We start from the raw sequence: 24621 nt of genomic DNA on the forward strand, positions 1-24621 counted from the left end.
GTAGGTATGGTGCCGGTTGTTCCTCCCGAGGTGCATCACCTTGCACTTGTCTGTGTTGAAACCCATCCTATTCTCGTCCGCCCACCCCTGCAACCTGTCTATGTCTGATTGTTCGCCCTGGACAGTATCCGAACACATATTGGGTCATCAAAGATGTCAACAGCTCTTCAGAACCTCCATATTTTTAGCACATCACAATTGGTTATCTAGGCGCGCCAAGCAAAAAGTTACGTGAATTGTGTAATATTTCTGGATACTGCTGTTTCTTATTTTCTTTTGCAGGTAAAAGCCATGAAGTTTCTCACGACCATCATCCTGCACTGTGTCGTATGTCCCATTTTGGGCACAATTCAACAGAACATGTTCCTGACTCTACTAGCTGTTTCCACTACCGAATGCCACAACTTCAAAGACACCGGAAATGCAACGGTAGACTACTGGCTCTATTTCCCAAGACTCATAGCAACAATGGACACCGGCATCGTCACTCATCTTAGTCGATCACAGTCTAGTATTTTCATATCTCGCTATCTTAACCTCTTGCATTGTAACATCCCTTCAGCAGATGTTTTAGAATTACCTTTCACTATCAACACTACTATATATATATATATACCTACATCTGAATGGCCATATGTTTGTATGAGAAGTTGAAGGTTTTGTTACATGTATGATAGGATGGAGCAGAGTCTAAATCGTTTATCTATATAGCTATGACCATGTGGCCGGCATGCTGACCGCATACTTAGCATGTAAGACATGACGTGAAATGCAGCGAAGGTGTCTGTCACGGTGTGATGTGCTGGTTAGTTTGATTTGGTTTGGTAGCAAGTTGTTTGTGCTTTTGCTTTGTAAGCGGCCACCATTGTTGTATACCTGAACCCCTGTAACCTCCTTATGGAGCTTGAAAGGACTCCAAGTAGGCTGGCGAAATGCTACCACCACTGCGCATACCTGTCTTAAGTATTTTCATTGTTATCTTAGTAGTGTTAAGCATCTTTTTTTTGCCTTTTTCATGTAATCAAGAAACGAATAACCACACTTTTTGCTTTTGTATACACACGCTTGCCAATTGTTTATGAGCTCGATGAGAAAGATAACCAATTTTAAATGATGTCACCAAAGTTGCCATCGGCAAGGGGGCATGTCAAAGATCAAAGTCTTTGATTTCAGATGCCGATGGCAAAAAGTCAGATGGCAAAAGGTCAGAAGCTAACACAACAAACTCTGTGATTGTAGTTTCACACTATTATTCTTTAGTTTGTAACAGTGCTGCATGTATACACCCCTGTCTGTGCCTCATTTCAAATCACTTGAGCTCCCATACAAGAGAGAGAAACTGACCTTGACAACTCAGCACGAAAGATATCAGTACCCATGGTGACCAGATAAAAATGAAACTCCAAATTAGCTGACTTTAGTGAAGTTGTAAAATTAAATAATGTACTATGCTTGCCCTCCTGTGACCAAACAGGACCAGTAACACCCAAGCAAAAATAACCCCCCTTATTTCTGAAACTTGAGCAAAGAGAGTACAAGTGCCAACTCGTTAATTATTCATGCCTGGCGTGTAGTAATTGGCCACCTGGTCAAGTATAACTTTAAAAGAACTTCCGCCCAAAGGGAAGAACTCTCCACACACACACCCAGGAGACACAGTTTGTAAAGTGGCCTCTTACAAACATCTCCCTGCCTCCGATCTTTATCTCGGCATAACTCTGTCCTTGCCGGCTCGATTACCTCCCTTGTTATCTTTCTTATCAAGAGCTCTCGGTAATCTGAAGACTGCAACGGCTTATATGAATCGCTTGGAATCTGTAACAAGCAACTCTCTTACCCACCCTGTAAATGCTGGGTAACATGATATCTGCATGCTGTAACTGAATAAATCAACTCCTCTGCCTATGCTGCATCACATCAGTAGTGTAAAAAATAAATTTTCTGTGTAACCAATACGCTTTAAATCATCTGACTCCTGCTCGCTGTTAACACTCACCTGTCCAGTCATAAATCCCCCCTCGCGCCAAGCTGGTGGTGCCGACCCAGGCTCGCAGGTCAAGGGTGCACCGGTCATCAGGGCGCAACAGGATCCTATGACCCCAGCTGAATTCCTGCCCTTCGGGCGAGGGGCTGGACTCAATGATCTTCCAAGGTCCCTTCCAGCCCTAATGTCTATGGAATCTATGAAATCTAACTGTTTATGTAAGCAACAAGGCACCAAATGTAAGTTGCCAGCCAGTAACTAACTAACAAACAGCTGAAGAACCCCTTTGGAGCTCCAGGGCACAAAGGAGATAACAGAAGAAGAAATTCTGCCAGATGGGCAACAAGACCACTCCAAGGCTAAGATACGCTGAAGACAAACAACCGCAAAAACAGAAGCTGGGTATGGAAAAACCCCAAAGCACTGAAACAAAGGATGCCAATCCCTATAAAAGAACACTTTAGAAATGCCAAGTTGGGTGAATCTCTTTCTCTACTGCTGTTTCATTGGAGCACAGATGCATCTGTTCACCCCACTCCAGCTGTTATCTTCAAATCTGCTATCTTCAAATCATCATCATCTACTCAATAAGTCCAGGTTGGCCACTCTAAGCTGATATTGAGCAACTATTGCTGGTAACTATATCTGGTGTATGTGTAGATGAAATGGTTGTTTTGTGTGTGTGTGTGTGTGTGTGTGTGTGTGTGTGTGTGTGTGTGTAATGATGTATATGATGATTTGTGTGTGTGTTTGTATGAATGGTGTCCAAACCTCTATGTCTAACTCATGTAATCAATAAATGCGGCAACTTGCCTTATCCCCCTTTATAAAGCCTCGCTCATGATTTGAGCAATTGGCAATTTGAGTAACACTCCTGAGAGGGGCAGGCTTGCAAATAACTTTGCTGGAGGGCTGAGTGGATGTGTCTACATAAGATGCTTTACTGCACAGTAGATTAGTCTACTGTGCAGTAAAGCATCACCATCTACACATACTTACATTTACTGCACCATAAATTAGGCTACTGAGCAGTTAGTGACTATCTGTAAATACAGATAGTAAAATAACACACACATGCAAACTACACATGTGTAGACTCTGACTGAGATTTGCTCACAGTCAGCCTAGCCAACAGAGGGTCACAGGGGAGAGGGAGCTCTCTGCCCCTGGTCCTGGTGCTGTTCAGCTCCCTGGCTGCCCCCAGGAGCTGGGAGCTGATAAGCACCAGGACTTGGGAGCTTTCTGTCCCCTGTCTGGGCTCCCAGTTCAGAGCTGGCTGGAGTGAGTGGGGGCTGGGAATTCAGCCCTCTGCTGTCCAGCAGATTCCCAGCCCTGCCTGCTCCCTGGCACAGCCAGCTGTGCATGGTGCGGAGCTGCTTCAGGGCACAGGAAAGACTGGATTCCTAATCCCTGCCTGCTTCCTGGAGCATCTAGTTCCCTGCAATGTGGAACTGCTCAGGGGAAGAGGTGAGGGATAGATTTCTAGCTCCCACTTGCTCCCTGGAAGAGCTGGCTTCATGCTGAGCAGGGCAGCTGTCAGCAAGCCTCATGCCCCCCGCCCCCACCACTTTGCAGAAGGCTTGCCTGCAGCTGCCCCACACCCCAGACAACTCCCAGCAACCCCCTGCTGGGCAGGGAAGCACTTCCCAGTAGGGAGCTTGCTAGCATTTGTGTGTCCAGATAAGCACAGGGCAAGAGAGCTCTGCTTGCTGCAGAGGCAGCTCTCTCCTGGCCCCGTGCACATCAAGTCCCCTCCCAGTGTTCACAAAGCCAGGAAACTGCTGCTGCTGCTGCCAGCAGAGTGCTGCTGACCCTCTGCCCATTGGAACCACCCTATGCCCCTTACCAGAACCTGGGCTAGCACCAGGAGGAGCCTGGAACTCCCCCTGGCTGCTGTAGGGGGCAGAACAGGACGGGAGCAGTCCTGTACTGGATTGCTCCCATTGGGTGAAAATCTGCTCCCTAGAGGAAGCACATGTAGTTGTTTTCCTGGGTAGGTTTACTGAGCAGTATTTTTGCTTTGAATTAATAACACATTTAGACCCACCCAGTGGGCGCATCCACACATGAACGTATGTGCTCTTGCACCAGCTCAAATAGAAGTAGTGCAAATTTGAAAGAAGAAAAAAGAAGAGATGGAAAAGCAGAGAGTGATTAGCTATGTCAAGAATCAGCACTAGAAGGAATATGAAGGTACTGGCTGGCAGGGAAGATTTTGTCAGGCTAATGCTGGCTGGGAAGTTTAATTGGAATGATTTTCTGATTTTAAAATGTGCTTTTTATGGACTCAAAAAAAGTTCAGAAGATCCAGTTTCCTGTCACTTTCAGTAGTTGACATGAATATTTTCAGAGGATAGTGCAGGAAATTCTGCTTTGAGAAAGGAAAAAGAACAGTATAAAGAAAATAAATGGAATTTGTATAATAAAAACTGTTGTATAATTGAAGGAACTTGGGCAGAAGAAATTATTGGTATTTGGATTAATAGCATTTGAAGAGACAGGGCTGAGGCTCTGCGCTAGGTTGTCCTAAGACCATAGAGGAAAAACAGAAAATATGGCTGTTATGAAGACAAAGCTACAAATACTTGTTACTGTTTCCAGTGCCAGAGAAGTAAACTCACTTGTACAACTTCCTGTGGACTTGGCTATGATTACACTCATTTGCACAAAAATGGCTAAACTTGTTGAAAATTCCAGAAAATCCAACCCTGGGCTCAGTGGAGAGTGATATATTAGACATATCCATGGCACAAAAAGCAATTCCATCTTCAGGTTCTCCATCTCTCTAGTTTATTAGAACTCCCAGAAAAATGCATAGAGTGGAATAATTAAAAACCCTGAGAAATTTACTGAAAGCTATTCATTCTCTTTGGGATTAGTTTTGTTGACATAAGTGACAATACAGGGAAAATCCCAAATCCCCAGGCAGGCCCCCCCTTGCTCAGGAGCAGCATGGTGCTGGCGGCAGGCCCATTGTGCATCCGCACAGTTTCAAAGGGCTCACGACCCCCAGCACAGCCAGAGGTAAGCAGGGCCCATGGAGGGAGGGGTTAGTCTAGATCAGCTGCAAGGAGCAGCTGAGAGGAGCTGAAGAGGATCTCGCCTGCCCCGGCTCCTACTTTGCCCAATCCCCCAGGGAGCCACTCAACTAGAGCCTCATGAACAGGCCGCGCAATGCGGGAGGTTGCTCAGCAGGGTGAGTGGGAGGGCCCGAGGCCCTGTCAGTGAGCCCTAGGGAAGCTAGTCCGATCAGTAGCCAGCCTCCCAGCAGCACGATGCAGATGGGCACACACTGCACCCCAAGGGTCCCCTTGGAGTCTGCGGCCTCCTCCTCTGGCACCTCAGAGTTCTCCACCCAGACGGAGCCCATGGTTCTGGGCTCCATGCAGACGGAGCCCCTGGGTTTTGGCTGTGGGGGCTGCCTGGCACATTTCCAGGCTCATGGGACCAGGAACATAGCCACCTCCCCTTGCGGGGTTTGCTCCACTTTGGAGTCTCTGGGGCCACAGTCCAGAAACTGCGTGCCATCAGGGATGGTGAGCAGGAGATAGACTCCTTCTGCCAGGCCCTCCACCCCCTGGAGGCAGAGGATAGACCACGGTCACCTTCCAGGACAAGGGAGGACTTAGGAATCCCCTGTACTGTCCAGCCAAGGGGTTGGAACCAAGGTGGTCAAGGGCCCCAAGGCCCACTGCATCAAGGTCCCCTCCCTTCTGGGGCTTTGCAACAGGTACAATCATCTTGCAGCCCCAGGAGACCTGCAGAGATGCCAGCTCCTGTAGGCAAGGGAGGATCACCCACCCCTACTCTCCCTAAGATGAAACGCAGAGTCCTTGTTGTGGGAGACTCCTTCCTGAGAGGGGCTGAAGGGGCAATCTGTTGCCTTGACCCCCTGGTCCAGGAGGTCTGCTACTTCCCGGGGGCCCGCATTCGGGACATAGCCCAGAGGGTTGCAAAGATTCTCCAGCCCTCCAACCACTACCCTATGTTCCTTATCCATGTGGGCATGAATGACTCGGCTTGGAGCAATACCAGCCAGGTCATGAGAGACTACAGGGCTCTGGGAGCGGGGCTTAGGGGGTTGGGGATGCAGGTGGTCTTTTCCTTCCTCCTTCTGGTTGTGGGTCATGGGCTGAGGAGGGAGAGACGGGTTGAGGTGGTCAACCAGAGGCTGTGGCACTGGTGTCATCATGAATGCTTTGGCTTCCACAATCACAGCCCACTCTTTGGTGAGGGAGGCAGTGGGTTGCTAGGTAGAGATGGCCTCCACATCACTCTGCTGGGGAGAAGGCTTTTCTCAGCTACACTTGCTAGCCTGCTCGACCAGGCTTTAAACTGAGCCCATCAGGGGCTAGTGGGAGTACCGCCACTGCAAGCCCACTGGACAGTTTTTGTAAACCCAGAAGGCTAAAGCACTCAAGGGAACCCAACCCTACCCGAGCCCCAGAGCGATCTGTAGGAAAGGCAAGGGCCCCCAATGGGACACTTACATGCCTGTACACCATTGTCAGGAGCCTGCGGAACAAACAGGAAGAACTTGTCCTCCTGCTAAACCAAAAGGATTATTTTTTCATAGGGATAACAGAGACCTGGTGGGACTCCACCTATGACTGGGCTACAGGTATAGATGGCTATACCTTGTACAGGAGAGATTATGCAGGCAAAAGGGGTGGGGGGGCGCTCTCTATGTCAAGGAAAGCTGTGCATCCCTGGCAAGCTGACATTGGCACTCGGGGGGGGCGATTGGAGACTCCCTGGGTCAAAATCCATGGTGAACAAGACACAGAGGACACAAAGATGGGGGTCTACTACAGACCTTCTAGCCAGGATCAAGAGATTGATCAAGAATTCACCAGGGAACTATCTGAGACTGCACACTCCCGGTGCATGGTTGTCATGGGAAATTTCAACTACCCTGACATCTCATGGCAAGAGCACTTGACCACATCCGAATGGTCACAAAGCTTCCTCATGTGTGTGGATGAGCTCTATCTGACTCAAGAAGTCTATGGACTGACAAGAGGCAAAGCCACCAGAGATGGTGCAAGCTCCTATTCTGGATTCCTTTAAGAGTCAATTGGACATTTATCCTGTGACCCCAGCTGACTTCTTGCCCTTGGGGCAGGGGGCTGGACTCAATGATCTTCCGAGGTCCCTTCCAGCACTAATATCTATGAAATCTATGAAATCAGATTCATGAATAATTTGGGGTTGACCAAAATAGTATTTTTAGCAAATAAAATATTTGCCAAAATAATTTAATCCCACCCTTGGTGGGAAAACATTGGGTGTTTATAAACATGCTTGGGTGTGGGGGCGTTTCAATTTGAGCAGCTCCAAGAGGCGCTCTAACTGAAGTGTTCAGAGTATCTCATGTATCAGGGCCCCCATGCTTGAAAATGGCAGCATCGATCAAGCTTTAGATAAAGCTCCCCTGCTGCCATTTTTAAGCATTGGGACACTGATACATGAGACACTGGAGACTGCTGGAGCGTGGCAATGACCAAGCTCCAGACTCGATTAATTGTAATTACAATGCATTGGAGCAGCCTCACTGCTCATGTATAGGCACCCATTAAGTCTTCTGTCTTTTGTGGAGTGTAAAAAGAAGGTGGTGTTTCACAGGAAGTTAGTAGACATAAGAACCGTTGTATTGGAGTTTAAAGGATAGTATTGCAAACCCCCAAGGGTGGGTGGGGGGCACAGGCTCTGACTGGTGGCCAACGACCACTCGCAGATGCCGCTGGCAGTGTTGGCAGTGGCCAGCGGCAATCAGTGATGACCCACAGATGCGAGTGGGGGCCAGTGAGCTGAGACCACCCACAGGCACCACTGGCAGCAGCCAATCAGAGGAGATGCACTGCCAATCTCAGGGGGTGCACATGCACTCACATGCCCCCCAGCTACGCATTGCCAATGTAGCTAGGCCTTCTAGCGTAGGCCCACTGGGTTAGACCTGGCTTTGAGGCACTTGCTTCACTTGTCTCTTCCAGTAGCTGGGCCCCTTGGCCCTCTGTGACTGCGCCCTCACTGGCCCCGGGTCTCTGACCGCTCTGTGGCGGTGCTCTCGCTGGGTACTAACGTAGCCTACTCCTTCCCTTATAGCCTCATCCCAATTCACCTTGAAAAACTGTATAAGACCCTGGGCTATAACATAAGCAAAACAGTAGGGCTGTGCAAAACAGCACTGTTTTGTTTTTTCTTCTGTTTTGCCTTTTCAAAGGGACAGTGTTTCATTTTGTCATTTTGTTTTGTTTTGAAGCACTATTCCATTCCATTTTGTCAAAACTGTTTCGATGTTTTCACGTTTTGCCCATAGGCTATAACAGGGAATCATGAAAATGCCTATAACTTTATCATTTCATACCTGATTCAGATGAAAATTACAGAGAGGGTAGCTCCTTCTAATGGCATAAAGCCTGCCAAGTTTCAAGGAGATAGGTGCAGGAGTTTCTGGGAAATTGCACCTCAGTGTGCTGACAAGCAAAACTCATGTTACTTGCTGGCAGTGGCAGCCTCCTGTCATCCTGCATGCAGATCTAGAGGCCCTCACCCCTGGGAGGACTGTGGGATTGTGCTGGACTCCTCCCAGCGTACAGGTCCCCAGATCTGCGCTTGGGATGACAGGAGGCTGTCATCTGGGACTGGCGGTGGGAGCAGCCTGCGTCCAGGGCCAGGAAGACTGGTGCTGCCGCTAGCCCCAGGCAGCAGTAGCAGCTTCCTGTCATCCTGCATGCAGATCTTGGGGCCTGCACCCCTGGGAGGAGTCCAGCAGTGCTGGGAGGGCAGGTTGAGCTCTGTGGGGCTGGCGGACCACTCAGAGTGCAGCCCTGGCTCTCCCCGCCTCCCGCAGCCAGGCTGCACTCCAAGCAGCTCCGCCAGTCCCATGAAGCTCAGCCTGGAGGAGGGAGGTGAGGAGAGCCAGAGCTCTGCTCCGAGTGGCTCCGCCAGCCCCACGGAGCTCAGCCCAGCAGCAGGAGGCAAAGTACAGCTGCCTCCCACCACCAGGCTACTTCAAAACTCATTTCATTTTGAAGCTGTTTCAAAGCCTTCTGCTTCATTTTGATTTCATTGCTTTGAGCTCAAAATATACCAAAACAGCTTTGAAAAGAAAAACTCATCAAAATTTCACACAGCCCTACAAAACAGTAGAAGCAGCCCTCTGCCCCTTTAAGAGGGCAAACCTTCCATTCTAGGGCCAGTATACCTCCCAGCATGGCTCTTTGTGAGCTCATTGGGCCTAAGTCTTCTTGCAGGCAGCAAAGCCGGAAGACCCAGTGCAGCAAGCAGGGCTAGCCTGACTTGCCAGCTCAAGCCCCAGGTTTATATGCACCCAGGCCCCTGCCTACATCCTGCCAGGTGACTGCCAAGGCTGGCTGCTAATTACTTAATTATCCCAGTTGCCCCAGTAACCAGCAGCTGCTGTCTCCTGCCTAGCCTACAGTGCTCTCTTGCTGGGCTGTTTCTCTTAACAGAGAGCTCTCTGTTACAGATGGGTCACTAACTAAGTCAGTTTACTGAAATACTGGTTGTGGACATGACTTACCTGATTTATGTCAAATTCATTCATGGCCTCTTCAACTCCCTTGAGGTAGTTAACACCCATAACCCAGGTGAAGCGGGGAATGAATCCAGTGTAACCTTTACGTGAGGATAAAAGAAAATAATTCCTTCTTAGGAACACATCTATGGAGGGCAATGGGTATCCAGCAAATATACAACCTGGAGAGTCTGGGAGGTGCCATTTTAATAGCTTGTTATAAGTAAGGTCAGATGCTTTAAACCTTAATTTTAATCAGATATTTGCAAAGTGGTTACTTTGAAATCTTTTTTTTCTTTTTTTTTTCTTTTTTTTACCACCCCAGGGAAATTACTATGAATTAAATGGATCTTTTTGTTCATACATGGGTTCTATGTGATATGAATAAAAACACTATTTTCTTACAACCAAAAGATCTACCATGGCTTTTCACAGTGTAATACACAGTCAAATATGAGAAAGAAGGGGGATTCAAACTCACTTTTAGGAATGATTCTGTGTAAGTGGTTTGGACCCAGCTGAAGCACTGATACCAAAGATCCTCAGCTATATGCTGCTAGGAAACATGTAGGAAGTCTTGAGTCTCTACTGAGGGATTGATTCATATAGATACAGGAGCTGATGAGCCCATCTGGGGCTCTCAACACCTCTGGCAGTGATCACAGGGCACACGGGGGCAGGCAGAGATCCGGGATGGCACAGCCCAGCCCAGAACTTTTCTTATATGAGAGTACCAGCCTCAGAGGGGGGCAACACTGGCCCTGGCACTGGCCTATGCCACATTTCCCCACCAGGATGCAGGACCCAGATCAAGGACTTGACGGTTAATCCTGTCAAATGTACACTTGCTCAAAAAGAGACCCACTATTTGGGCTTCCAAGTAGGGCAAGGAAAGATAAGGCACCTAATTGGAAAACAAAATAGAGGCTTTAAGAGACTATAAACAGCCTGTAACAACCCCCCCGCCCCCCCAACAAAACAGTCAGATCCTTTGTTGGACTTGCAAATTATTATCATGAGTTCATCCGTCATTTCTCAGAAATAGTGGCACCTCTAACGGCCTTGACTAAGTCCTATGTGTCCTGCAAGATCAAATGGAACTCGGTGACTCAGGGCGCAGTTGAGCAAATAAAGCAAGCTCTATGCCAAAAACCAGCCTTACACATGCCAAACTTTGACCAAACCTTTATTTTACAGATAGACATATCAGGTGTGACCCTAGGGGCCACATTAATTCAGGAAAAGAAGGGAACTGAGCACTCGATTGCATACATTAGTTGTACATTTTTAGAATATGAACAGAAGTATTCTATAATAGAGCGGGTGTGCTTAGCAATTAAATGGGTGGTAGACCTTTTCTGCTACTACCTGTTGGGAAGATTATTTGTTCTGGTCATGGACCACATTCTGCACAAGTGGCTCCAGTTGGCAAAGACAGAAAATGTACATATCACTAGATGGGCACTGGCTCTATCACCTTTCTGTTTTACAGTGCAACACCAGCCTGGCAAGAAAAACATTGTGGCTGACTTTCTATCATACAAAGATGAGGAGGAAACAAAGTCAGGCACAAAAGTGCATGGGTCAAAAGGCACTAAGTGCATCCACCAACTTAAGGGGGCGGGGATCTGTAGCAGTAACCCATCCAAGCCCCATATTTACTGGGGCAATGAACACTGGTTTGTTCCATGGGTGGCAGGTTTGCAGCCAGCCCAGTGGGAAAGCAGTGAGCCTGAGGGCCACCAGACCATCCTGCTGTTCCCCTGACCCCAGATCAGGATGAGTGGCCAGCAGGAAGCAAGCTTGCCACTGATCCTTTCTCCAGAGCTGAAGCCTGAGTCCCATGTGACCATGAAGCCTGGCCAGCTAGGCAGGCAGGTGGCATTGGAAAACAGCACCACCTAGGGCCCAGGAGCTATGGATACAGGAGCTGACAAGCCTATCTGGGGCTCTCAACACCTGGCAGTGAGTGTATGGCACATAGGGGCAGGCAGAGATCCAGGTTGGCCAAGGCCATCCCAGAACTTTTATACAAGAGTACCAGCCTCAAAGGAGGGGGGAACACTGGCCCTGGCACTGGCTTATGCCATTTTCCCACCAGAATGCAGGACCCAGATCAAGGACCAAAAAACCAGCAAGTCACCAACTCTGTAGGAGGAACACTGACTGTCCCCCAAAGGTCAGACACCCCACAAACCCACATTAGGGTTTGTGGTACTGGTGGCCGCAGAGTATCCAAAGGGCAAAGCCCAAGATGGGCCAGCCCACTCAGGCTTAGGGGAGGATAATTCTGAAGAGCCCACTCATTTGGGAAAGGCAACCGAGGTGCACCATTGGGCCAACAAGAAGCCTGAAGCAGGCACAAACTGTATCACCTGAGTTATAGTTATGTATTTGGTTGTCTCTGTTGCAGACGTGTATCTAACAAATGAAGCTGGATACCTAATAAGACCAGATGCCCAGGCTGATCACTGAGAACACCTGAGTGAAAAGGGGTGGGGTGTAAGGGAGATGGAGCCCCACAGAAGACTCACAACCATTGGGACCCACATCAACAAAACACAGGATATCAGGTACCACCTCCTAACACCTTCTTTTAGTAACACTAAGTCATAGAGATAAGGGAGAAGTAGACACCCATGAAGTGGGCAGCACCTGGGGCTTACCCCAGTGGGGCTACTTGGCCAGGGTCCCTCTACAGAAACACTTAACATTTATCAGTGTTCAAGAATCACTTCCCCACAAGCCTGCATTTCTCCATTCAAAGGAGATCCATGAGTTTTCTGTGAAAATTATATCTACTGAAACTCACCGGGTATAATCAAAGAAGTCACCAGCAGCTCACAAAAAATATATATTTTTCACCCCTGGGAAGCTGCTCCACCCCTAGTCGTGGGGGAGTCACAGATGTGATACATGCTGTTCCTGTTATGCTGAATGACATCATTGCAATTTCAAGAGTCATGTAAGATGTGTGCCATCAGAAATTCAAGAGCATACAGGTAGTTAGCCATGTCGATCTGAAGTCAGTCAGAAATATTTACCCTGCCATCAGAAATTTAAGCCATCTGCAAAGATGTTACAGGATAGTATACCTCCAATCGCCACAAACACTGTCGCTGATCTAAATCAAATTTTAGTCTGTGGAACATTCTAGGGCTATGTGAAACTTTGGTCGTTGATTCTATTTGGAGTCCTGATTCAGTGGCCAAATCTCCAAATCTGAATTGAATCAGGAAACCCTTTAATCTCTCTGAATTGAATCAGAACCCTCTGAATCAATTCAGAGAGATTTGGAAAGATTTGGTGATTAGGACACAGACATAGCTTTAAATGTTTTTTCTACATACCTTAAGGTAGCAGGCAGCTCATGACTGCTGCAATGATGGGGTGGATGGAGTGTGCTCAGCAGCAGACCCGGAAGTGGACCAGAAGCACTTCTGGTCCATTTCTGGGTCCTCCAGGGAGTGTGCTGGGGGGGACCCCCATGCCCTCCCAACTCAGCAACTGGTGCCTCCTGGGTCTGGGGGACACCTGGGGTCACCCTGCAGCCAATTACCAAGCTGGGGGAGCATGGGGGGTCCCCCCAGAGTGCTCCCTGGAAGACCCAGAACTTCTGGGTTTGCCAAGCATGTGGGGGACTCGAGCCATGCCTGGAACCTCAAGGTAGGTAGAAAAAACATTTAAAGCTGTGTCTTATGTCTGAACTGCTGATTCTCTGAATCAGCATCAAATCTTCAGATTTGGATTTGGCTGAATCAAATTGGGGACAGTGATCTGAATCAACTAATTGAATCACTGTCCCCGATTCGGGCGGAATCCAAATCTGAATTAAATAGGGCCTGTTTTGCACACCCCTAGAACATTCACAGATGTCTATAATAATAGTGTAAAAATACTGTCTCTACGAAAAAGTACCTACATTATAATGATGCTCCAAGTGTTTCATGTTTCATGGAAATAGACTCTGGACCTGAGTTTTCCTTAATTTCAGAAGAGACATACAAACTGCTGCAGTCTCAAGATGATCTGCTTATTGTCATTTGCAAAGCAAGACTTGTGTACTACAATAAACACACAGTTGACTTAATGTTATATCAGCATCCACTATGGGAAAGATTAAGGGGTCCCCTACTTCATAATTGCTAAAGGATAGCAAGCAAGTGTCACAGGCCAGCAAGGTGATGCTCCTTTAAAGGCAGAAGCTGCCTACCTGGAGACCCATGTGAGGGAGACAGAGCTCTGCAGCTGCAGGTTGCCGGCGCAGCAGGCTAAGGAGGAAATTAGCTGGCACCTGCACAGTCAGCTGACCGGAAGGAGGCAGAGCCTTGGGCACATAAATAGCCCCAGGGCTAGAGCTGCCAAGAATTAGTTCTCTGGCACCCACCAGGGGAAGTGGCTTCTGCATAAAAGAGCTACCTGGAGATGTTTGGGGGCCTGACCTGCTGCCTCTAAAATTAATAAGGCTTTAGGAGCTCATAAGGTACCTAGAAATCAGAGGCACACAAGGGAGAAGTTTGCCTTCTTAAAGGGGAAGTGTGGCCTCCATTGTTATTGTTATGTTGTAGCCCAGGGGCTTGTATTTCTGTTGTCATTTGCACCAGTGGACCAGGATGAGGCTAATAGGGAAGGAGGCGGCCTCATTCTGGCACTCTATTGTGTAGAGGCCCAGTACCAGAGGGGCGCAAGCTGCAGAGGGTCAGAGAGCACAGCGCTAGAAGGGCGCCACAACAGGGGTGTGCAGACCCCAGTGCTGGAGGGACACAGCAACAGGGCCTAGTGGCAATAGGAGGCAGAGTTCAACCAAGGCCACATCAGAGGGCCAATATTTATATATCACCTATGAGGTGTGATAAAGGGGAGGTTTTGGAGCCACACACCTAGCCCATAAGGTTTAGGGTGTCCTGTGGGGCACCAACTTGGAGTGGGACTCAGCAAGGGATCCAAGAACGTGCAGAGTTTAGTGGGGTCAACAGGACCACGGCCACACAAATTCATGGGCAGCCTCCCTATTTGCTATCTTAACCAACAAGACATAGAAGGCACCTGCAGGGTGAAGCTGGCCCTGTCATGGAGCCCTAGGGGCATCACAGCCATCCCTGGGGACCCCACACTGTGACAGCAAACTTACTAGGTAAGGAACAGTTCAAAACATTGGACACTAAGTTAATAGGAGTACACAGCATTGCAACAGACATCACACAAGGTGTCTCAGAGATTCAGATCAAGCCTTGTTGTATTCCAGTCACCTTCTGTCCAAAGACTGATGTAGTGATCAATCATCTTGTAGAACAAGTTGTCCTAAAAGCAGTAGTAAATCCATCCTGGTTCACTCCTATTGTACCCATCACAAAGCCAAAGGTGCCGGTAAGAGGGAGCCAGAGACTCCCTGTTACTTTAAGGGTGGAACAGCTGCACAGTGTCTTGGGTGAAGGGAGCTGCCTGCCAGGGGCTGTGAAAGACCAGTCATGGGGAATTAATAGGTTACAAGTGCCTTCTGCAGCACAAGTGGCCATGCAATAGGACAATATGACAAGGCCTGCCTAAGCAGCACAGCAATAGTAGAATAGATCAGAGCCCAGTTTAGGTAAGAGAGGAACAGCCACAGAAGTTAGGTCTGCCAGTAAACCTAATGGAAAATATCTACAGCTGACCTAAGAAGGCACATGACCCAAAGAAGTAGGGCTTAGGAAATATATTACCTCTGGGAGAGCCTGGGGATCAGTTTGGGGCTGTGGGCCATCAGGGAAGGAGCTCTATACTGAGAGGACTATGGTGGAGGGACTGACTGGAATCTGCCTGTTCTTGGGACTAAAAAAGAAATTAACTGAAGGCTGGTAAAGATCTCAGTTTTGGTATGCAGCCAAGGTGAGAGCTGGAGTGAAGCAAGGGCGACATGGCCACCTGGAGGCATCACAGACTCTTCTGAGGCCCTAGACCTGCTACAGTGCCATTCAAGTATGTACTGACTACAAGTGTACAATAAACAAAGCACTAGAGAAACATTCATCTCAGATTACTGGTGTAAACCAGCTCCTTGACCCCTCCCCCCAGTTGTCTTTCCTGATTGGTGCAGGGGGCTGGACCCAATGATCTTCCAAGGTCCCTTCTGGCCTTACAATCTATGAATCTATCTCTGGGGGGTGCGTGCATGCGTGTGTGTGTGTGTCTGTGTACATGTGTGTCTGCGCATGCACATGTGTGTCTGTCTGCTTTTGTGTCTGTCCCCTGCCTGCCCATCAGCAGCAAGCACATGGCATCATGTGGCTCTTGGGACAGCGGCAGCAGGATGCAGAGTCCAGCCTGCTACAGCAGCAGCCTCCACCCCATGTACAGATCTAGGGGGCACATGCCCCCCAGACCTCTGCCAGGGTGCATGTAGTGGCAGGAGCTGCCCCCCAGATGAGCTGTTCTCATGACTCTGTCCCGCACTCCCTCCTTCACCACGGCAGCCTCAATCTGCACCCCCGCTTCAAAAAAAAGAAAAAATATAAAGGGGTACATGAGCTGAAACTCTGAGGCAGAAGTACACTTGTTAAAAAAGGTTGAAAACCACTGCCCTAGATTTGAATAAGCAGAAACTGCAACTATTCCTAGGGTTGTTTAATTTCTAGAATTCCTTTTTAAAAGACAAAACTACAGTTGCTGAGTGTGACAGGAGTATCAATATCGGAGCCTTTCTGGGAGTTGCTCCGCCCTCCTGTAATGGACCAACCACCTGCTTACTTTCCTGCCACGCCTTGATCTTACTTGATTAGAAGATGGTTGTAATCAGCGGGAGGCTGCCCATTTTTCCGTGCCCCGGTGACAGGGGGCACTACCTGCGGCTCCTTTTCCTCTCCTACACCGCAGCCCAAGCTTCACAGATGGAGTTGACGTGGTTTGACCTGGGCCTTATGTTCTGGCCCTCCTCTTTACTCCTGGGGCTCCTCACTGCCCCCTCTCTCACTCGCTCTGGGGCTCCTCGCTTCTCCCTTCTCTCTTGGGGCTTCTTGTTGCCCTCTCTCTCTCTGGGGCACCTTGCTGCCCCCTCTCCTGGGACTCCTCACTGCCCCCTTCTCTCTTGGGGCTCCTCGCTGCCCCCTCTTTCTCTCGGGGCTCCTTGCCACCCCCCTTCGCTCTGGGGCTTCTCACTGCCCCCTAGCTCCGGGGATGGGGCCAATGCGCCCCCAAAGCTGCGCCCTCTCTGGCGCCAGGAGACTCCACGCTACCGTGGAGCTCCTACGAGGCCTTCTCCACCCCTAATAGCTTCGCCCGGTCCTCTGGTCAAAACAGTAAACATAAAACATAAAGCCCCTGGGCTACAACATAAAAACTAGACCGTCCAGTCAAACAAAATTTACTCCCTACTAGAGAGTGCGGGAGCGGGGGGGAAGGAGGCCTCCCCAACCCCAGCAGCGACCGGGGGATGCTTTCACTGCCAGAGTCCTCCCCTCTGTCTGTCCAAGCTTAGTCCCTACTCCCACGGCTGCTGGAGAGGGACTGCCCTCCTGGCCTCCTACCTGGGGTTAAGAAGGGATAAGCCCTGCCCCTTCCTGTCAGCTGGTTTTATCAGTTGTCCTGGCAACCAGCACCTGTGCAGCCCTGGTGACTGGCAGCTGAGCCTCCCCTTTTCTGCCACTAGGGGTCTCCCCAGAGCTGTCTCCGCTCTCAGGCACAGGGCACCTGAGTGCACTGCGACACTGAGCCTTTGTATCATCTACCAGACAAGGATGCAACATGAAAATGGACTAAATGTCATGACAAGGCCTTCAATGATGTGAGGCAGTTTCATTCAACAGTCTGCTAGCCCATTAGGACATGAAAAAGACACTTTTACTTACCTGCGATGCTCTACCATGTGGAGTTGGGGCTAGGGAATCAAACAAGTATTTATTTGGGTTTGGTTCAGATGCATTCAGTCCGTTCAGGTTTAGTTCTGGTTCAAGCCCCCCAAAAGAAAAATAAATAAATAAACTCCAGTGCTCCAGTTAGCAGTTTGAACTGGTTCAAATCAGATTTTTGTTCATGTATAGCATAGAAGAAATTTGTTTGAGCAAACTAAAACGTCTTCTGCTTTGTCATATTGGACCTCTGTGCTGATAGAACACATTTAAAGCTTGAAAATGTTCTATCTCCACTTGTGTTGCTGGAAGTGCCATGACAAATTTTGCCAGTTGATATAGTTCAGACATGGCATTTTTCTGAAGTTGCCAGTATTTTAATATATCTTCCTTCTTACTGAGACATGGCTCATCTGAACAAAACTATCTTTCTGGGAGGTTTCTTTTGTTCAGATCTCTTTTTCTCTCTGGATATTTCACAAGCTTGAATAAGAGAGTCCAATTCAACTTCTGGTCTTTCACTTTCAGACATGCATTTCTTAGATTCTATATAATTGACTTCGACTACTTCTGAATGAAGCATTTCCCTTTCTGTCTATATATTGGTTAAATTAAATGTTGCCTTAATTTTCCCTTCTTCTGACAGAAGGATTTGATATCTGGAATCAAGGCATATACATGACAGAAATATATCATTTCAAGCCAACTTTTTTCTCACTTTTTCATGGAAGCCAGTAAGGACTAAGATACAGGGAATGAGACTTCTGCAGTTTCCAGCTGGCATTTTAACTAAGCACCACAAGTTATCCACTGTTAGCTGTTCATACTGAAGAATCTTTGCTGTTACTTTAGCAAGCTTTATGTTTTCAATGGCGTTCCATTTTGCTTCTGTCAGATGAAGCTCATGACTTGAGGTGGCCATGTCCTGCCAGAAATCCTTGAGCTCAATTATGTCATAAGTTGAATGCCATCTGGTAAGACAATCTGTGAGTGGGTGTTTTGACTTTAATTTCTTAATTAGTACCAATATTGTTGGGCTTCTTAATATTTTACATACACATTGAGCTTTCTGAATTATTTTAGAGATTATATTGTTCCTTCAGCGAATCTTCAACTGCAAGCTGCAGAGTATGGGCAGAACAGTGAATTCCACTCAATTTTGCACCAATAGTCTCAGCAGATGTATTAAATCCATCTTTTTCAACCATCTGGGTCAAGTTACTATAATCCCCCAGTTCCTGGCATTCCTTGCAACATGGTCAGCAACAACTGATGTACCTCCTCAGGGCATGGGTCTTCAGAGAGACAAAGTCCTGCCCATCCTGCTAAAATTCTCCCTCTAATGACCTGCTCTGGAATGTGACTGTGTCTTTGTTGCATGGCAGCCTGGTGACGCCCCTCTTGGCAATTTCTTTGAGGGTGACAGCAGCAATACTGCTTACCACTTTATTGGGGCAGGTCAGGAGATGAAAGGTATGGGTAATGAGTACAATGTCACAGAGGTAACAGCATGTTACTCCATGTACAACCGCAGGTTAAAGTCCTGAAGAATCACAGAATCATAGAAAATGAGAATTGGAAGGGAACTCAGGAGGTCATCAAAGTCAATCCCCTGCTCAAAACAGGACCATCCCCAACTAGATCATCCCAGCCAAAGCTTTGTCTAGCCAGGTCTTACCCCCCAAGATGGAGCTTCCGCCACCTCTCTGGGTAACCTGTTCCAGTATTTTACTACCCTCCTAGTGAGAAAATTCTTCCTAATATCTAACTTAAATTTCCCTTGCTGCAACTTGAGACCACCGCTCCTTGGTCTGTCATCTGCTACCACTAAGAACAGTCTAGCTCTAACCTCTTTCAAACCCTCCTTCAGGTAGTTGAAGGCTGCTATTAAATCCCCCCTCAGTCTTCTCTTCTCTAGACTAAATAAATCCAGTTCCCTTAGCCTGTCCTCATAAGTCACGTTTCCCAGCCCAGTCACCATGTTTATTGCCCTCCACTGGACTCTCTCCAATTTGTCCACATCCTTTACGTAGTGGGGATGGTGCAGGGCCCAAAACTGAATGTAGTTCTCCAGATGTGGCCTCACCAGTGCTGAATAATCACTTCCCTTGACCTAGCAGCAACACATCTACCAATGCAGTCCAGTATGCCATTTGTCTTCTTGGCAACAAGGGCACACTGCTGGCTCATTTTCAGCTTATTGTCCACTGTAACCCCCAGGTCCTTTTATGCAGAGCTGCTGCCCAGCCAGTCAGCCTCCAGCCTATACTGGTGCATGTAATTGTTCTGCCTAAGTGCAGGACCTTACGCTTGTCCTCGTTGAACATCATGAGATTCCTTTTGGCCCAATCCTCCAATTTGTCAAGGTTACTCTGAATCCTAGCCCTATCATCCAGCCCTACCCTGCAGCTACTACTACCGAGGAATCTAAGAACTACTGAGGAATCCCCAGTTGAAGACCTGCTTGGATTGGCTTCCACACAGACCTGGTAGCTGCAAGCCAAGTAGAACAAGAAATCCAGTTCTTTGTGAAACAGGCTACTTCACTTGTACGGACTTTCAAACCAAGTGATCCTGTTTGTGTCTGAAACCAGGCAACCAAACCACAGCAGATGCCTACAACTGTCCTTAAAGCTACAAAACCAGTGTCAGACAAGACCAAGACTCCAGATGGGAAGATACTTTGCAGATGATATGCCTACAAGATGTGAGACCGAGTCCCAGATCTACCAATCCAGGGGACATTATACTGCTAGTTCTTGAGTCCAACAGCTGTTTTGCCAGACACCTCAAATCCTCTACCTGCTAAAATGACTCGTGAGGAGCTGAAAGAGCCTGCTGCCAATTCCAGTAAACTGACTCCTACCTCTGAATTGGGTTATCCAAGACAATTCACCATCCTTCCCAAGTACTTAAAGGATTACCTTATCTAGGGGGAGGGGTGTTCTGTACTGAGTATTACATATGTTAAGCACTCCTATCAGTAGGTGGCACTATTTCACATGGTGTTTCCTACCTGCCGCTTTGGTTGGAAGCTTTAAATTAAGCCTTCTGTGAAAATAATAAGAGATAGTTGCCCTGTTACTTTCTGTCTGTCCCCACTGGGACCAAGAAACCCTGCAATAGGCCAAAGTGACCATAAAGAGGAAGGTCTCAGACTTCCCAGCACAGCAGGACATCCACTACTCTTGCCTCTTCTTTGCCACTCCTTTTGAAGCTGGCCTCCTGAGCAGTCATGCAAGATGGGGATGGTGACAGGCTTGCAGGTATTTCAAGGGCTATATGTATGGTAGTAGGAGTCTTTGGATCCCAGGCTTTGGGGCAGTCCTGGTCCCCAGCAGTCAGACCTGGCAGGATCAGCAGAGAGGCCGATCTCTGAAAATACTGGCAGAACTCTAACAGGAACTGTTAAGAAACTGGGATGTGGGCAGTCTTGCCTGGTGTTTAGACACCAGAAAAACAGGTGCAATCTAGATTGGTATTCCAGAGAGCTGGAGGTACAGAGGAGTCTAGTGTCAGAATTAGACTTGGGAGTTGTAGCCATAGCCAAAGCCAAAATAGGCCAAGGTCAGAAGCCAGAGCCAGAGACAAGGTAAGCTGAAGGTTAACCAAAATCAGGAGCCAAAAGCCAGAGGCAAAGGTCAAACCAGAATCAAGAGCCAAAAACCAAAGTTGGGGAATGCCAAGGGTATTGGCAGATTCAGAAGCCAAAGTAAGATCCAGGAGTCAGAACCAGAAAACCAACAAAGAAGATTGTGGGGTTAAGGAGTTAACCCAGGGCAAACCTTGATTTTCCTTGGGACAAGCAGTGGGACAGCAGGGAGAAATTTGGGACTCTGGGAATATCCCACAGATAGGTTTGTGACACCAAGACAGGAATAAAATGCCACCACTGTCTATCTCACGACAACTTCATGCTCTCCTCTTGAAATTCACTGAATTTCCCTTTGAATTGCTTTAAGGTGGTTACATGCATCACCACAGCATCTAAATAAGCTTTTGAATGGCCTTCACTTACTTCAAGTGTTAGTGAATTGTAGACTTTTCAACTACCTTACAAAGACTTCCTTAGGGAAAAGGTGCTGCCCAGACAGCACCCCAAGTTCAGCCCAAAGCCAGTTCAGACTTATACCTAAATGAATCACTTACCTTATTTCTTTCCTTTCCCTGGCTACACTGAATGATGAAAAGAAGAAAATTTACTCCCTGGATATATCCAGACATTTATTCTGTTACCTCTAAAAGGACCAAGCCATTTCCATTATCTTCTTTTCTCTTTCAGCCCATATTTAGCCTTTCAACAGGCCAAGAAACCTTGTTAAAGAGAACTTCTAAATGGACTAAGCAATGATTTCTACCAGCCATTGGTGCTAAGTAGGTGGGGGCCCAAGGTCCCTGACCCCCTCAGAAAGAGACATAGGGTGACCACCCATCCCTAATTAGGCGGGGCAGTTCCAAAATGGGAACATCAAGTCCCATCCCAGGCTGCATGACTCCAGGACAGCATTAGTCCCAGATTCATGCAGGTATCTGGGTTTTCTGTTAACCATGGAAAACCAGAGGAAATGATGGGTTTCCCCTTGCAGGTTGGCAGAGTTTCAGCCTGCAAGGGGCTGCAAGGAGCAGGACGCAAGGGGGTACCACATGCATGTGTGCGTGCACACACATGCACATGGTCAGGAATACAACCTCAGGCAGTGGTTGACAGCAGCTTCCCCAACTGCCTGCAGTTAAGCTGGGGGAGGAGTGGTGGTACAGATTGAGGCCTCCACAGTGAGGGAGTGGGGCATGGGCTGGGCCTGGGGGCACTGCCCAATCAAGGCTCTGCATGGGGTCCAGGACCAGGGCAGGGAGCAGCAAAGAGCCATGGGTGATTCATCCAGGGGACAGGGCATCTCACTGCTGCTGTGCACACTCCCAAGAAGAGGGGCATGGAGGGGCACATGCCCCCTCAGATTTGTGCACAGAACAGGGATGGATGCAGCCATGGAGCTCCCTGCCCTGCTGGCCCTCCCCTGGGAGCCTGTGCCAGCCACGCTGCCATGACAAACCATCCCCTGCCTGCCCAGCAGCAGTGGGGGTGTTGGTGTGGTGTGCCTCCCACTGCTGCCAAATGGGTTGGGGGTGCCTCACAATGGTGATGCAGCTAGTGCAGGACTCCTGGGTGGGGAGGACAGTAGGGCAGCTCGCCCCAGGGCCACAGCGGCCAGCTCGCATCCACCCCTGCCCTGTCACAGACTTCACTCAGTTCGGTTCTAGCTATGCCACCATGTGGGGGGGGAGGCAGGTGACGTCCTCTTAGGTCCCCCTCGGCAAAAATAAAAGTTGGCACGCATGCTACCAGCAGACATCTGGCTGACATCCCTTTCTTTGTGAACGCTTAAGTGCAGACCACCAGGGCAGAGGGTGCACTTATCAGATGCTTCAGAACTATTCCAATCCATGAAATCTGTAAGGCTGAATACCCAATAACTTTCCACATTTGCCAGCAGTACTTCAATCAGTGTTTGATTCAGTTGATGCTTCTCATCCTCTAGCCTTTTGAGGTAATATTTTCTGCCAGTAACCCGCAGTGAAAGCTGACACACTCAAGAGTCTGGTTTGTTTAACGTAGCAAAATGAGCCCGCTTTGTGGTCTGTACTCTTTTCTTCCTTGCTAGGGCTTATTAATCATAACTGTTTCTTCTATTTTTATATCTTTACTGCGCTTTTGCTTTTGCACAGGAGCAAGAGAAGACACAGGGCACATAAACAGCCCTTATAGCTACTCAAATATTTCAATTTTCTTATGCATGAGGCACATGCATATCTACAGTGGAATTCACAGTGATTACAGTAACTTGAAGTATCATAGTCACTGTAGTGTAGGCTAAATAACCATTCTCTATCTGTAATCAAGTTGAAACTACTGGGAAAACTACAGTATTTACCCAGATCCAAGATGACTCTGAATTTACTTATAAAGTATCCATGTATAGAATCTAATTACTGGGAGGGGGGTGTCACCTGAAATTCATTCCCCCTGCCTTCCTCCACTTCTGCAGTGGGGCAATCAGTGGCAGAGGGTCAGGTGGTAGGTGAGTGAAATGGCCTGATATCTGCCCCTGCTGCCAGCTCCACCAACCTCTGCCTCTAGGCCTGCCCCTCTACCACCACCTCTGCCCCCACTCTGCAGCCTATGCCCCTTTGGCACATTTGCTCCAGCCCCAGCCCAGCCATGCAGTAGTGGCAGTGCCCAGGATGAGGTTGAAGCAACCATGTGTTCTGTGCCCCAGGTTGGAGCAGGGCCAGAGCTGGGGCTGGAGCCAAAGGGTAAGCAGTGTTAGCATCAGCTGGGGGAGTGGCAGAGGAGACAGGAGTAGGGAAGAGGCTGGGAGGGGAGGGGAGGGGTGGGGGACAGTGGAGGCAGGGGGGTAGCAGCAGCTGTGGCTCTGACTCTGACCCTGACCCAACCTCAACCCTAGACCAGAGTCTGAGCTGCAGCAGCTCCCTGACCTCCGACTTGTACTCAAATGCAAGTCAAGAGGCTCCCCCCATGTTAAAATTTGGGTGAGAGGGAGATGGGACTCATCTTGGATTCAAGTAAATATGGTAAGCTTTTCAGAAGCAAGAGAGAATGAAGACCCAGTTCAGAACCATAGAATCATAGAGAAGTGGACTGGAAGGGACCTCCAGAGGTCATCTAATCCTTTTAAGATTATATGGCCTCATATTGCTAGGGTTAATTCTGCACATGACGTTGGTCTCTACCTGAAATAGCTTTCCGTTGGATCAGGTTGGGCACATCCAGCTGTGGGAGCTGAGAGTATCTGCTTACATCCACGGCTTCAGTCACTGCAGGCAGAGCCACTGCCTCAATTCTGATGGGCTAAAAACCAAAGCAAAAAGTATAGTAAGCACTATTTAAATTTGTCTCCTTCCCGACTGCTTTCCTTCCTTGCTGTGGCTTATTAATCGCAACTGCTGTTTTGTCTTTACTGCATTTAAATAACAAGGCCTAATCTGATACCCACTGGTTGAGTTACTAATAATGCTACAGCAGATGAGAAAAATAGGTCTGTCTATCTTTTTATATTTTTTATCACGAGTGTTCTCCTCAGAGCAGATATGGTGGTATCTGAGACCTTGACTGTACATTACAGCTGTTTTGGTGTGCTTGGGAACATTGCTGGTCTTGTGGGGATATGTATGGTGGTCTATGGGTTTTTTTGCATATGGCAGTTTGTAGGGTGCCATCCTGAATGTGGACTATGCTATGTACAAAGTTGATGGTA

General features: G+C 48.2%; 2 protein-coding genes across 3 annotated transcripts in view; one reads left to right on the forward strand and one right to left on the reverse strand.

Moving 5' to 3' along the window:
• FAM166A (family with sequence similarity 166 member A) overlaps positions 1–24621 on the reverse strand; it is a 63578-nt gene that overhangs the window by 10303 nt on the left and 28654 nt on the right. For both annotated transcript variants that reach the window (XM_019547494.1, XM_019547493.1), the window contains exons 5-6: positions 24098–24215; positions 9531–9625 (exon numbers count right to left, since the gene is read on the reverse strand). In XM_019547494.1, the coding sequence (XP_019403039.1) occupies positions 9531–9625; positions 24098–24215 (213 nt within the window). The remainder of the gene's footprint in view (positions 1–9530; positions 9626–24097; positions 24216–24621) is intronic.
• The window catches only part of RNF123 (ring finger protein 123), a 170791-nt gene continuing 158123 nt past the window's right edge, over positions 11954–24621 (forward strand). The window contains exon 1 of the mRNA XM_019547488.1: positions 11954–12097. The gene's annotated coding sequence lies outside the window, so the exon portion shown is untranslated. The remainder of the gene's footprint in view (positions 12098–24621) is intronic.

The sequence above is a fragment of the Crocodylus porosus genome, unplaced genomic scaffold, assembly GCF_001723895.1.
Source record: "Crocodylus porosus isolate Cpor-Errol unplaced genomic scaffold, CroPor_comp1, whole genome shotgun sequence".
NCBI lineage: Eukaryota > Metazoa > Chordata > Crocodylia > Crocodylidae > Crocodylus > Crocodylus porosus.